Here is a 15,025-nt window from a genome sequence, read left to right on the forward strand (position 1 = left end):
CCCTTTTTTTATAATTTGAGATGAACATCTCAACTTTCAGGATGAACATCTTGTCATCTATGTCTGGCCTCCTAGCATGAATATACAGCAATGTGAAATACGACTGGGAGTCTGCACAAGCATAGCCAGATTATCCATAAGGGCACTTGGGCCAGTGTCCAGGGGCACCAACCATTCACAACAACTAGGGGGGCACCACATGACACAAGCTTTAAAAATATTTTTCGTAAATTGTTTTATTATTAACTTGAAATTCTTGAAAGACCGTATATAACTCTTTATGAACACTAACTTAACAACAATAATAATAATAATAATAATAAATTAGAAATAAATAAAGATTACATGACCACTATCAGCCCCCCCCCCCCCCCGTCCCCAATCTGTTGAGTTGAGTTGGTCCACAACAAGTACGCGCAAATGTGTAATTTTTTAATAGCTACAGAAAATTAATCAAAATGGACAGACATCGATTGAGTGCTTTTGCAAAAAGAAAGTTAAAGAAAGACAAGGACGTTAAACGTTTAGCTACAATTTAAAATGTTCCAGGGATTGAAAGTTTTTTTTTTAAAACGAGTGAAGAATGAGCTCAGGATGACAATGACACAGAAGCGATCAACTGCACTCTCCCTGTTTACCATTAAAGTTAAAGTTAAAACATTACCGTGAGCCGCGAGAGGGCGCTCTATGCTGCTCAGTGCTCCTGTACACTACACTGAAATAGGGCTGGGATAAACGATTATTTTTTAAACGATTAATCTAGCGATTATTTTTTCGATCCATCGATTAATCTAACGATTAATTTTTCAGACCGATTCGATTCCGATTATCTCCCCATTAATTGACTACTAACAATTTATACATGTTGATTTACATATCTGAATGAAAAAAACATGAATTCCTTAACGTTGCAATATATGTTTATTGCTCTTAAAATTACAAAATAAAAGACGGACTAAGAAAGCATTACTTTGCACTTGTATAGAGATAGCATTCAATAAAACCTTGAAGCCTTGAAAACACATAGCTTACTGAAACAAGCTTACTGAACACATAGGGCCTAGCTTACTGAAAAAAATTTCTTCTTTCAGATGAAAATAACAACAACTAGCATTCAATAAAAAAGGTCACCCAAAATAGTTGTTTAGAGCAATTGAAAGAATACAGTAACCAATGTAAACTTGATGGCTTTAAGCTAATACAGAGAGTGCTTTTCCAAAAAAAAAAAAAAAATTAACAGTGGGAGCCAGCAGCCTGTCATGGAGAAGAAAAAAAAATATCTCCGAATGCTCCACGTGAAACTTTGGCGTTCCGCCCTTTATCTATCGTGTCTAATGATTTTGGTTAATATGCACGAGGGAGGGAGAGAGAGAGAGAGAGCAAGTGTAGTTTGAAGACTGTGAGAGCGCGCGTGAAACTTTGGTGTTTCGCCCTTTTTCTATCGTGTTTAATGATTTTGATTAATATGCACATGGGAGAGAGAGAGCAAGAAGCGTTCATGTTGTTTGAAGACAGTGAGTGCGCGCGCAGCCGGGGCTCTCTCTCGTACGCGCCCTGTCAGGCGCAGCATTCATTCTATTCACCGATCAAATAAGGCTTTGACAGCCGCCAAAAAAAAAGATCAATGCAGAAAAACCCCTGGATTGGTTATATAACATCGGACAGAATGTTGATCCGGCCATCGCGTATATTCAGCGCACATAAGGTAAACGTTTTGCAAACGTTTTTTAGAGAAATAAAAACAGGTCGACGAATCGATGCGCATATTTTGCGTCAACGTATTTTTTGTGTCGGCGTCATCGATGACCTCGACGCGTTGTTCCAGGCCTACACTGAAAACATAGAGCGGCCTCTCGCGGCTGTAGATGGTAATGTTTTCTCATGGTTCTTGGTTTTAAATAAATGCGACTTATAGTCCAGTGCGACTTATATATGTTTTTTTCCTCATCATGACGTATTTTTGGACTGATGCGACTTATACTTAGGTGCGATTTATAGTCCGAAAAATACAGTAGTTGGACAATTTAATAAATTACATTTGAAAAATCACCTTAAGTATGTCTGATGGGGGGGGGCCCTGTGCACAAGGTGTTTATTTTGAAATGTACACGATTTTTTTTATTTTATTTTGTATTTGCTCTGCGGTTTCGACGCAGTGTGCATCAAAAATAGACTGCGCGCCCATCTTTAGCGAAGCGTCACAGAGAGCCTCATCTGGGACTCTTTTAAAAAGTGTCGCGGCGCATCTGGTGTAAACACAAACATTGACCAGAGTGACCACGATCACCTCCGGTAGCTGTAACACACCACAGATGTGTGCAGTGGAAATCAGGGGTCAAACAGTGTAAAGTGCTGCACATCCTGGCCCTGACAAGCATCAAAAGTCCAGTCATCAGCGGATGACAAGTTTAGACCCAGCTAAACTGTGAAAGGGACTTCTCAACCATGAACCGTGTAATACAAACTTTTCACAATAGGATTTGTTGCTTTTAGCGATATGTTAAGCTATCACATTTAACAGTTAATGCATTTGCAGGTCAAGACAAACATCTGCAATAGGTTTCAAGGAGACAATCTTGCAGCAGGCATGCAAATCTCAATAAATGGACCAGACGTTTACTGACTTTCCATATCAAGAGGCTCTGGAAATGTTCTTCCAGAAGCCCAGAAAGTTACAGTGCAGTGACAAAAGCTGCACACTTTGTGGATAAATTACATGTTTAGTTTAATGAACAGATCAAATAATTGTTCAGTTAATATATTCACAGCTGCCATTAAAAGAAACAAATGAACACCACGACTCCTTTAAGTGTTTGGGTCTGTGTCAATTTTCCACAACCAACTCCCCCAAATCCACCCAGCCCCACCCACCCAAAGCTGTAAACCTAGGGTAACACTGAATATGTATGACTCCCATAAAGCAGTTCAATCATCACCACATGATTATCCTCACCTGGGGTCAGAGGTCACTGCTTCATCACTGAGGTTAGGAGGATAACCCATGGATGCGTCACTCTTCAGAGACACACAGCTGTGATCAGGAGATGAAGATCTCTGACTGCAGATCCTGAGAAAACACACAGAAATATCACACTCTTTTGCTGTGAACAGTGATGATGACAGAAAGTGAGAATCTGCAGCATCAGTCAGATGTGACGCCAAAACACATTTACATCATGATCATCTGATCCGGACGCCTTCTCCACATGTGTGAATGGTTTGCCAGCAGAAGACAGTTTGTCTTCCACTAATAAACTAACTCTTAGCAATGCTGTGAGGTTTTCTGACCCGCACTCTCGGTCATACAGGGGTCAAGCATCCAAACAAATAGTTCAAACTACATTTATCTCGAGGAAAAACCCAGTGTCTGTACGAAAGAAAAGCTCTACAAGACTATTATAAAGCAGCCAAACAACTATATACTGATTCTGAGCTGCACTTCTGGGTAAGTGTGTTATTAACTGTTCTTCATGATAAAACACTAGAACTACTGCTACTACTGTCTAGTCTATGAACATGTTTCAGGTTTAAATATCACTATATGCCATAACTGTAGGACTGATACACTATTTCCTCTATGAGCTTCATATCGTAACGTCTGCTTACAAACAGTCTCTTGTTCAGTCTGTCGACTCTAATAATGGATCATATCTCACCTGAGGTCAGAGGTCACTGGATCATATCTCACCGGGGGTCAGAGGTCACTTGATCATATCTCACCTGGGGTCAGAGGTCACTGGATCATCACTGGATTCAGGAGGATTCATGGATCTGTGGCTCTTCAGAGACTCTCTGGTGTGATCTGGAGATGAAGATCTCTCTCTGATCTCCATAATGACAGACTGACACGAGGCCTGTATATCAAACACTTCACTAATCATACATGACTATATATCCATTCATTCATCAATTATTATATAACATAATAGGGCTGTAGTACTCGAGTCCGGTCTTGCATTTGCACTCGGACTTGGCCATTGGACTCGCCAAGTCTTCTAGTTGGTCTCGACCGAGTCCGGCAAAAAAATAAAATAAAAAATGTATCCTTAAAAACAAAACCACATTTGCATGATGTCGAAAAGTTATGGAAACCGCTAGGCGCGCCGCTCTCCTTATTTCCAAATGAGTCTGTGGCCTGCGCTCGCGCTCCAGTGGCGTCTGCTGTTGCTGGGCAACCATGACCCGCTCTCTGTGAAGACGCAGAAGTTTCAGCAAAGAATAAATGGATTTCCAGAGCTAAACATCCCTTGCAGTAGCTCTGCTAATATATTCGTTTAAAAAATGGCTATCCTTGTACAGCTATAATCATCTGTTTCTCCATCTTAGCTTTCAGTATTGTTCCAGGAAAGGATGTGCATGACCAGTGGTGCACTTACTGCGACCTGAAAAGTTTAGATGTTTCTAATTTAATTTTCTACCTGTTAGATTGTGTTTTATTTACGTCTACACCTAGATCGCCTCAAACGTCCCCTTTACAATAATGAAATACTAATTATTGTTGTACAGTATAGGGGTTGCAAGACTACTGATTTCTACTAGTCGATTTTTTTAATAAAAAATGCTCGAGTTACTCGGCTATATTCGTGGTTCATGCTATTGTAGATGAAAACACATTAAATAGTTTTTTTAATCAATAAACGCATATTAATGTATAGCCTTATGCAACAATTACAAATGTAAATTTTAAAAACTTTATAATTATGAAATTACATATTTAAATTTTCATGTAACAGCCAGTATTTGTATCTGTAACAATCACAACATTTTTCCTATCTGCATTCGGAACATTGTACAGTTACTTGATAAGACTGTTATGACTTTTTATCTTTTTTCGTAGTTATCACTGAACAAGTTTGTCGTGTTAAACTAAAATAATTATTAATTTCTAAAGAATATATGTATCATGCAAGCAAAGAGATGTCATGAGTATGACAAACGTTTAGTGATCATTTGAACACGACTGAATCCATTCAATGCACACATTTTCATTATGCAGAACACTTTGAGCGAGTCTATAATGTTAATGAACTTCACTAAACAGATGTGTGTGTGCCGCGCAAACCAGCAAAAGGTAAAGACGCAAACGTGTAGGACAACTACACAATGTATCCGTATCTAAGCTGATTATTAGTCTACTCTTGAGAGAGAACTGATTTGGTTTTTGAGAGACTGAGACGCGCAGCGCGGCTGTTTGATTGGTGAGCGCGCTTGGAGAGGCGACAACAATGCGGTGTTTGATTTGCGTTCATTCACTCATAAAGTTTACATTCATTCACTTCTGGCGCTGATTCCCTGGCTCACCTGTTATCTAGCAAACACCAGACTGTGTCAGCTTTAGCGAGTATTCAGGCAGAATTATTCCTTGTCAGTCATTCGTTTTTTAAGCCATTATCCGAGCCATTCCGTATTCGGCTTCAGGTACAGCCCTAATTATTAGACACGTTTTATTTTTACATGCAGCATAGATAAAGTCATAAAGTAACAGCTCCACGCAATATTGTAATTCTAAAATTCATGTCGTACTTGCAAACACTTTGTATGCATTATAGTTAATACATGCTGGAGTACTCGATTGTTTCAGACAGCGCTCGACTAGTCTATGCAAGCCCTAGTAAAGTATGACAAAAATGTAACTGTATTTATGTGCGCATGCCCAGTAGAGCCAAACGTATCCATTCTAGCCTTGCTGCGCACATTTGTCATATCCCAAGCTTTGCATGTGTGTGTGCACTGTGCCAAGTCATCAGTCATTTTAATTTTTGACCACAGACATGTCGTCAGCAAAAACCGTATTATTAAGTAAATAAAATGAAAATAAAGTACATCAAAATAATTTGACCTTACAGCTCCAAACTCTGTTCTAGAGGGCCAGTGTCCTTTATAGTTTAGCTCCCAGGGTCGGACTGGGGGTAAAACAAGTTCTCATTACCAGGGCCCCAAAGGAAGAGAGGGCCCTTGAAAAGTATGAATCTGAAATATATTTTAATTTACCTGGATATTTTCATGGGTGGGGGGCATGGGGGCCCATCAGGACAGCCTAGGGCCCGGGATCTTGTGTAACGCACCTGTTAGCTTTTACCCTAATTATACACACTTGAACCAGCTAATCAAGCTCTTACTAGACACACTAGAATATTCCAGATAGGTGTGTTAAGGCCAGTTGGAGCTAAACTTTTCAGGACATTGGCCATCCAGGATCTAGTTTGGAGACCCCTGTCCTACAGAGTTTTTACTTTGCACATGCTTTTTGATCATTACAAATAATAATGTAAAATTATTTTCTTAGAATAGGAGATATGCTGTCTCTCGCATCACATACATTTTCAGTAGTTAAGTATGTGTTCTTGAAGAGGACCCTTTTTTCTCTCATTTGGACTCGGACTTGACTTGGACTCGAAACTTTTGGACTTGGACTTGACTTGGACTCTAACCTCTTTCGACTCGGTCGTGTCTCGGTTTCGACTAGTCCTGGACTTGGACTTGACTTGGACTCGACAAAGCTGGACTTGACTACAGCTCTATAACAGAATATCCATTACACTTTAAATAATTCAGAGAATTGTGATGAGGAAGATGATAAAATCATCAGCTCTACACTTCAGTCACAGTCTGAATATTTCAGGAGATCAGTGTGTGATCATGTGTCAGCAAACATGCGTCTGTTCCTTCCAGAGAAAGGAGAAAGCTTAAAGAGGTCATCAGATGCCCATTTCACACAAGTTTATATGATTCTTTAGGGTCTTAGTGAAAAGTCTTTAACTTATTTTGGTTAAAATTTAAAATAATTAAAAACAATAATCTGTAGAGATCAGAAATATCAAATATACTCCATCTGTCGGTCAAACAGCTCTCATATTTGAGTTTTTCTTTCCATTTAAAACTCGTTTGTTCTATACAGGGGCGGGTCTACGTGGTGGCCAGGGGGGGCACTGGCCCCCCCTGAAATTTGATTGGCCACCCCAGGTGCCCCCCCATAAGATGTCTTGTGATTGGTTCATTCTATGGCCAATCATTTTATAGAATCTACTGAAGTTAGCGATTCAAAGAAGTGCAGCGTCGTCAGAAGGTGCGTTCCGTTCGACTGTAAGTGTACTGCGAAGTGGACTTCACAGGGTATTCCGCCATCTTAAGTGAGATTCCAATCCGAAGGGAGCGAACATGTTCAGTTCGAAGGGCACTGCTCATGGCACAGGGAATAAGGGAACATCGATACATCACTTCACAGGAAGTGGAGAGCGATTATCCCCCAACTGTCATTGCGCGAAGCACGTCATTACCAGTCAGAACGGCCGTCTTCGCTGACTTCATTCATATTCATTACGGATTGTAAAAAGGTATAATAATAAAAGTGACTAGAAGCAGACGAGGCTCTGCCATTTTTCTTTATTTTACTTTATTTACCTCAGTGTTTACTATACGGCTGTGCGCGGGAAGAAGGCGCACAAGACCGCTATGCAATTATATGACCATTTATTAAAAACACATATAGGCTATACAGTTAACCAAATAAAAGTTTATTTTCAAATCTGCATGACAGCAGGGCTTCAATTCTGTTAATAGTGAAGTAATAGCAGCAATTGTCAATTAAAGTGTATAATAAACATACGTTTTTCATTATATAGTACTCAATGATTTTTTATTGTATAGTGTACATATTTTAAATGTGATTGTAAATAAAAATTAAAATATTAATGTAGTCTTCTATATTTATATCATAATCTGCGCTACCCCATCTGTGACTTTCTTTGATGACGTTTGCAGGGCGTTCCAAATGAGCGGTTATTGCCAGTGAAGTCCACTTCAGTTGATATACCGTGCTCAGGGATTAGGGAGCAGTGAACACTGCGTAGGGACCCTGTCGAATGGAACGCACCTAGAGACACTAGTGATGGGAAGTTTGGATCATTATACTGACTCTGACTTTTGAGTCGCGTTCAGCAAAATGAACAAATCTTTTTTCGTGTAATTTCGTTTATTTTAGCAAAATGTAATTAAAATGTTACGTGTTACTTCCCCAACACATCTAGTAACGTTACTTAAGCAAACGTTGATCACACTACAAACAATACAAAACTAAAATGCTATTAAGATACAGAAAAGATTAATTAATTATTTACCTGGGTCTTCAGTCTGTGATTAACTCACCTCTTGTCTGACAAGTCTTCAGCTTCAAATCATTCCTTAATCACTTGACAGATCCATGCGCTATTTCTGAAATTTCTGACATTTGTCACTGTTTTTGTTACTGTTTCTTCTGGATCTGTGGTGTTATTATTTTATGAATAAGTAAGGACCCACTTTATATTAAGTGGCCTTAACTACTATGTACTTACATTTTAATTAATAATTTAGTACAATGTACTTATTGTGTACATACATGTTTTTACATTGTACTTATATTTAAAAAAAAGACATGTAATTACATCTGTATTTAATTTCTGTAATTACATTTATAATTACACTGTTGACCCATACTTTACACCTTAACCCACCCTTAAACTTACCCATACCTCCAACCCTCTCCCTAACCTTACCCCTATCCCACCTCAATAGCAGCAAAAGTGTTTTACAATACAATATGAACACAATAAGTACATTGTACTTATTTTTGATGTAAGTACATAGTAGTTAAGGCCACCTAATATAAAGTGGGACCATAAATAAAACCTTGTTATAAATAAAATATTGATTAATTTGTCTTTTTGACTGTCTATCAGTAAATAAACACTAGGCTATATAATAATATAATAATCCAAGTATTTATAGCCTAGTTTATTTTTTAATCCAATTTTGAGTTTGCTGGTATAATAAATGTTTTTCCTAGGCAGACTTGACAAATTGGTCTAATATATACATAAACATAAAACAAAGAGCTGGTAGGTAACCTTTATGTATGTTTTAATATGTTTGTATGGTTTTCTCAGATCAACCCCGTCAGGCTCTGCTCTGCTCGTTGGTCGTGGTTGATTTCAATCCAATGTTCAGTCAACGTTTAATAAAACGCAATAAAAGTAAAATACGCTGGCCAACATCAAACAATAAACAGTCATGGTGATTTGCATATTTTGTATCCGTTTATTTTGTGACAGTGACCACATAGCAAGATTGCACCAAATACCAATATGCACAGAATGTTCCATAATAATACTTGTTAATGCATGAGAGTCAGTCAGTCAGTTAAATTGTCAGGCCTAACTTAGTCATTTACACGTGAAAATACGTGGATGCATTCTGTGCATTTCATTCACAATTTTTTTTTTTTTTTTTGAGATTGAGAATAACAGACACACATAAGTGTTTCTTTTGAAGGCAGGGAAGGCAGTGAAGAAGTAAAGATATAGGGAGTTTCTTTCAAAGACAAAATAAATTATTTATTATCAAATTTAATACATACAGGGATGACTAAAAACTAAATTAATAAAAAATGTGCTTTATTACTGCATTTGTTTACAAATAACTTTATTCAAGTTAATAAATAATAAAATCAATAGGATTTACGTAATATACTGTAGAATTTAGCTTTTTTTATTATTATTTTTGGTCACTGGTGGCCACCCCATTTGGAGGCAGTGCCCCAGCATGGCCCCCCCACTGAAAATTCTCTAGACACGCCCCTGGTTCTATAATCTGATGCCCAGGTTCATTTCTGCTTATTTTCAGATAAAATTCAGCAGCAGGTCAGCAATTAAGAATTGATCAGCTACACTGTTTGGGAAATAAGACAAATAACGCGGAACTGAGGACTTGTTCTTTTTTTTTTTGGAGATGCTGAAATACAACCTACAATATAACGTGATGATATCAGAATAAAATCACAGAACTGACCATGTCTTGTCTTCTCAACAATAAAATAAAAGGCGCGTTACCGGTTCTACCAGCAGAGCGCGCACTCGAGAACACGTGATGTGTTTGTGTGACACACCTGTATGTGGTTTGACATTGATATTGATATTGGACGAGATCTGCTAAAACCAGATCCGTTTTCTAAATGAATTCCACTCAGTCCACAAGTGACGCACTTTACAATAACACCACCAGGATCATGTAGTGCGAAAGATTAATTGTATTAGACGAAACGATCTTTTACAGACGACGACGAAGAAGTCACAACTTAACACGGACATCAGTTAAACAGTAACACCTGACAAAATAAAATCCTGCTTATCATTCAACTTGATCGCCCAACTTTGCATTTAAATTTGTAAAGAGTCCGTGAATTCATCTCAACTAAAATAATTCCTAGATCTTGATATTATTATAATCCTGAAGATGAACTTCCGATCATCTGATTTTACATTCGTCACAACTCACTACAACGGTTTAAAGATCGAGTTTAGTATGAAAACAACGTTAAAACGAAAACATTGTACAATAATATGACATGAAATCAAAAGCTTATAACTGAACTTACCGTAATGGGATTTTTATGCCCGTTTTTAAATCTTCGAAATGTTAAGTTAAATTCGGTAAGTATTAAGACTTTCGATTTCAACACAAAGTTGATGCAGACCGCGCAAGCGCAAGAGACCTCAGGTGTCAACAACATACAAACCCCGCCCATTTGTCTGCTTTCATCTGTCTGCTGTCAGTCTATCGTTAAATGTGTTTAGCGCCACCTGCTGCACTGGAGTGTGTGACATAAAGCGTCCTCAATTACATTCTACTGATCGAGTCTCATGAAAAAATACTGTTAATTCATACACACCTCTTTAAAATGTTAGTTATGATTTCTTTCAATTCAATTCTTTCTAAATTAAAGCTTTTTGCAATTAATATACATTTAATATATTTCAACTACATATCTCAAATGTATCTGTGCTTATTTTATTCATAACAATGTGTTTTCAAATATTGTGTCTAGTAAATATATATTTTTTATTGTAATATTTTCTTCCCTGTTTGTCTGTATCTTAATCATCTCTCTTCTGCATTTTAATGGACACTTTGCTTTAGTTTTTTCCAAGGTGAATCTCTATGTTTTCATTCCTTGTATATGGTCTTTGGTATTATAACATTAATTATAACATTAACACAACACCAAAATCCACATTTTTTTTTTTTCAGAATTACATTACATTAAACTTCATGAAAGTAAATAGAGTAAATTACTTCACTAATGTCACAGAAAAGCAGTGTAACAGCGCTCCCATCTGTGCAGCTGGAATTTAAAGCTGGTTAGTGTCTGATATGCTTTTAACTGATCTAGGGTCATTTTTGTAACTTCACTTTTAATGAATTTAATATGTGTGAATAATAAAAAAGTAAAAGTTTGTTGTGTTCAGTTGGACTAGCTTTGCATAAGAACACACCCAAAAAAAAAAAAGCACTACAAATTAATAAAAGAACACAAATTATACAGACAATCAATTGTTTCATTATTTGTAGATTACAGTTCATAAATGACACATTCATGAAAACTTATGACTTGTGATGTACTTATGACACTGAATACTTATAATAATAACCATGGACCTCCATATGAAATTAATATTGAAAATAACAGGTAGGTGCACAAAATACACACACGCACGAGGTATTTATGTTAAGTCAATATATAGGCTACTAAAACTCAGTGTACAGAATATATACTTTTATAATATGAATATTACTATTATAATAAAATAACAAGCATCTCAACTGAACACATTTCAGCCTCTAGGTCACTTGATATGACTTTAGAAACACAACTGAGCCCAAGCACCAGCTCGTGTGAAGCTGTGAGCAAAAGCAGAATGAAATAGAAGTGCTTTTTGAGGATTGAGGATCAGTCCTCAAATGCCCGATCCTCAATCTTCAAATGCCCAATCTTAAATCCCCAAATCCCCAATCCTCAATCCTAAATGGCTAAATGATTAAATGCCCAATCCTAAATGCCCAAATGCCCATTCCTAAATCCTAAATGGCTAAATTACCAAATGCCAAACCCTAAATACCAAATGCCCAATCCTAAATACCAAATTAATTTTCGACTTGGACTTTAAGTTTCAAATTTAGATTTTTTGTTTTGGTTTAAGACTTTTAGTTTTACACTTTTAGTTTATAATCTGACCCAATAAACCCTCCAGAATCAGAATCAGAAAGATCTTTATTGCCAAGTATGCTTACGCATACAAGGAATTTGTTTAGTGACATAAGCTTCCAGTACACAGAGACAACAACACACGGACAAAAAAAAAAAAAATAAAAATAGAGATTTACAAATTGGCAAATAAATAAGTGTATAAACAATTGTGCTATAAATGATAATGGAATAGGATTGAGTGAGATGCAGGAATGTTCTAGGATGGAGGGTTAACAAATAAATATAAGGATATTGCACGTTTATAAGCAAAAGTAGGGAACATTTAACTGTTCATGAGGTAGATTGCCTGGGGGAAGAAACTGTTCTTGTGCCTTGCTGTTCTGGTATTTGCAGCTCTGAGGCGCTGGCCAGATAGCAAAAGTTCAAAGATGGGGTGACTTGGATGTGAGGGATCCAGAGTGATTTTCTGAGCCCTTTTCCTCACTCTGGATGTATACAGTTCTTGAAGGGTGGGCAGGGGAGCACCAATAATCCTTTCAGCAGTCCGAACAGTTCTCTGTAGTCTTCTGATGTCTGATTTTGTTGCTGAACCAAACCAGACAGTTATTGAAGTACACAGTACAGACTCAATGACAGCTGAGTAGAACTGTTTCAGCAGCTCCTGTGGCAGGTTAAACTTCCTCAGCTGGGGAAGGAAATACAACCTTTGCTGGGCCTCCATACACATTAACTGTAATAAATTCCTTATTTGTTTGTAAAAAGAAGTTCAATGAAACTTCAGAAATCTGTAGGTAGCTTTTCAATGTCACGTAAGTAACCAATTATTTAATAATAATTATAAGTAAAATATTTTTCACTGCTTTGCTTTTCGACCTTTTTTTTATTTCAATCTGTATTGTTTCTAACAGGATTGAGCGTCTCTGGCGTGATGTCAGAATCACGGTCACCAACAAGTCCTCAGACACGCTGCACTCGCTGGAGGCAGAAGGATTGCTCGACAGATCAGTGATTGAGGAGCTTTTCAGTGTGCACTACACTTTTCTCCCAAGACTTCAGGCAGACTTGGACACATGTTCAGAAGCCTGGAATCATCATTCACTCTCCTCAGAGGACAATCGAAGTCCCGAGCAGCTGTGGCAGATTGGAGTGATGCACACAAATAATGAGCGATCTGAGAGATACGAGGAATGGTAATGCTGTCTTAGTCAGTAGCCCTCACTGCAGAACACACAAGATCCAGCGAGCAGAGACGCTCGGTTAAGACATATTTAAAGTTGGAGGAGATGGATCTAGATCCAGGGGTAGAGACAGGTCGGTTTAGGGACATGTAAAGTGGTGTTCTGCAGTACGGACATCTCGTCTTTGTTATTCTGTCATCACACTGCTGTTCATGTAATAAGTGGATTCCTAACTATTTAACCACTATACCTTCAGGACATCGAAGATGAGAGTCTAGGAATGAGTATAATGTCCCAAAAACATCTAACCCTGATGTGTGGATTGAAGAGAAAGGAGGAGAGTCAGATGGACAGAATCACAGATACTACACCTGACAATGTCTTCCTTTCATCACATGTTAGGATCCTGTGTACCACATGCTACGATTCTTTCAGAAAGCTCAAGCAAGGCTGTAGTGTCTGCAGTCTCAATCTAAAGAAATAAAAACCAGGAGCAACACACACATACACTACACAGATGTATATACACATCTGAATTGAGTTGAATTAGAAAACCTTGTCAGTCAGATCTAGCAGGTCTGCATCTGTTCTGTCAGCTCATCTTTATTAATCTCCCGGAAGAAATGAAATTGTAAATCCACTCCATGAAAAAGGTCCATCCTGAGTAATGCTCACTGCCATTATTTCACCAACTATCCTAAAGTACAACAACAAAATTGATTAAACATTACAATGAATGTAATATGGTGTATGTATTTATCAAAATGCTCCTCTCCAGAAGTAATTTTGTAGCTGAATACCAAGTTGATGGTCCCTGAATATGGATTTGATGAGAAACATGACATCTTGTTGACGAGCTGTTTGTGACGTCTCTGAAGTACGGCTGAAGCACTGATTGAGCGATTACATGTGACAGGATTCATGTCAGTAAATTGTCCTGTATCTGTTTCCAGACCCTTTGGCATTCATTCATGTTTATTTGGCGCTGTAGCCCGTAACTGGTGTTAAAAACAGAGGAAGACGTGATCTTTCAAGTGTGCTGCATGCTGTCGCTTCACTTGACCTGAGACACACTGCGTGATCGTCACTGCATTAGATAGAGAGCACCACAGTCAGATTTATTGGTGACATTTCAAGATAAGATGGATTCGAAATCTGAGACTTTGTTTCTTATCAAAAGTAACGAAGCACAAAGCCTGTTGTGGTTTAATGGATGAGAGATGTGCTATAATGTTATGTTCATTCATCAGCTGTAAAGAGACGATCCATCCTTGGGATTTACCAATCAGTTTGTAAAGATGAGATTGGTTCGATTAAAATTGAGACATCAATATTATTTTACCCAGCTGTAATGCTAATAAACCTTCCTGAAATTGTCGTTCTGAAAGTCTGTAATTGAATACTTCAGATTTTTCCCAGTGCTCCCTCCCTCAAATAATCTTTCCTCAATTCCGGCCATCATTTCTGTGAAAAAAGAAAGTTTCCAGTACTAATAAACAAATGCACTGAAGTTAGTAAAGAAGATGATGACTACATTTGATAAAACTGCATAATTGATGCAATGGTGATTCATCTGAGAACAAACACATTGCATCTCTTGTGCTTGTCTTGCTTTTGTCCCGTTATGATGAAATCTTGGTTTGGTCGATCGTCAGCTCTGAAAGAAATTCAGTTTAGCTAAATAAAAATGACTACCACATACAAACAACTAATGGTAAGGACAGTAGGTTACACCAATAATTTCATGAAAACACAAAGCATAAAATAAAAATAATAACCTTTCCCCACAGGTACTTGCATGTGCTTCAATAAAGTCTTCTGAACA

General features: G+C 37.7%; 2 protein-coding genes and 1 long non-coding RNA gene across 12 annotated transcripts in view; 1 reads left to right on the forward strand and 2 right to left on the reverse strand.

The window, feature by feature from the left end:
* The window catches only part of LOC127964884 (NACHT, LRR and PYD domains-containing protein 12-like), a 1,383,583-nt gene that overhangs the window by 613,239 nt on the left and 755,319 nt on the right, over positions 1 to 15,025 (reverse strand). The window lies entirely within an intron of this gene.
* LOC127964976 (uncharacterized) overlaps positions 1 to 15,025 on the forward strand; it is a 385,149-nt gene that overhangs the window by 252,870 nt on the left and 117,254 nt on the right. The window lies entirely within an intron of this gene.
* LOC127964903 (protein NLRC3-like) overlaps positions 1 to 15,025 on the reverse strand; it is a 163,062-nt gene that overhangs the window by 3,720 nt on the left and 144,317 nt on the right. For 4 of the 10 annotated variants that reach the window (XM_052565398.1, XM_052565405.1, XM_052565396.1 and 1 more), the window contains exons 2-4: positions 6,540 to 6,665; positions 3,721 to 3,854; positions 2,954 to 3,067 (exon numbers count right to left, since the gene is read on the reverse strand). In XM_052565398.1, the coding sequence (XP_052421358.1) occupies positions 2,954 to 3,067; positions 3,721 to 3,833 (227 nt within the window). In that variant the 5' untranslated portion in view covers positions 3,834 to 3,854; positions 6,540 to 6,665. The remainder of the gene's footprint in view (positions 1 to 2,953; positions 3,068 to 3,720; positions 3,855 to 6,539; positions 6,666 to 15,025) is intronic. The other 6 variants (XM_052565401.1, XM_052565400.1, XM_052565402.1 and 3 more) reach the window with 2 other exon arrangements.

Source organism: Carassius gibelio, chromosome B9 (genome assembly GCF_023724105.1).
Source record: "Carassius gibelio isolate Cgi1373 ecotype wild population from Czech Republic chromosome B9, carGib1.2-hapl.c, whole genome shotgun sequence".
Lineage (NCBI taxonomy): Eukaryota > Metazoa > Chordata > Actinopteri > Cypriniformes > Cyprinidae > Carassius > Carassius gibelio.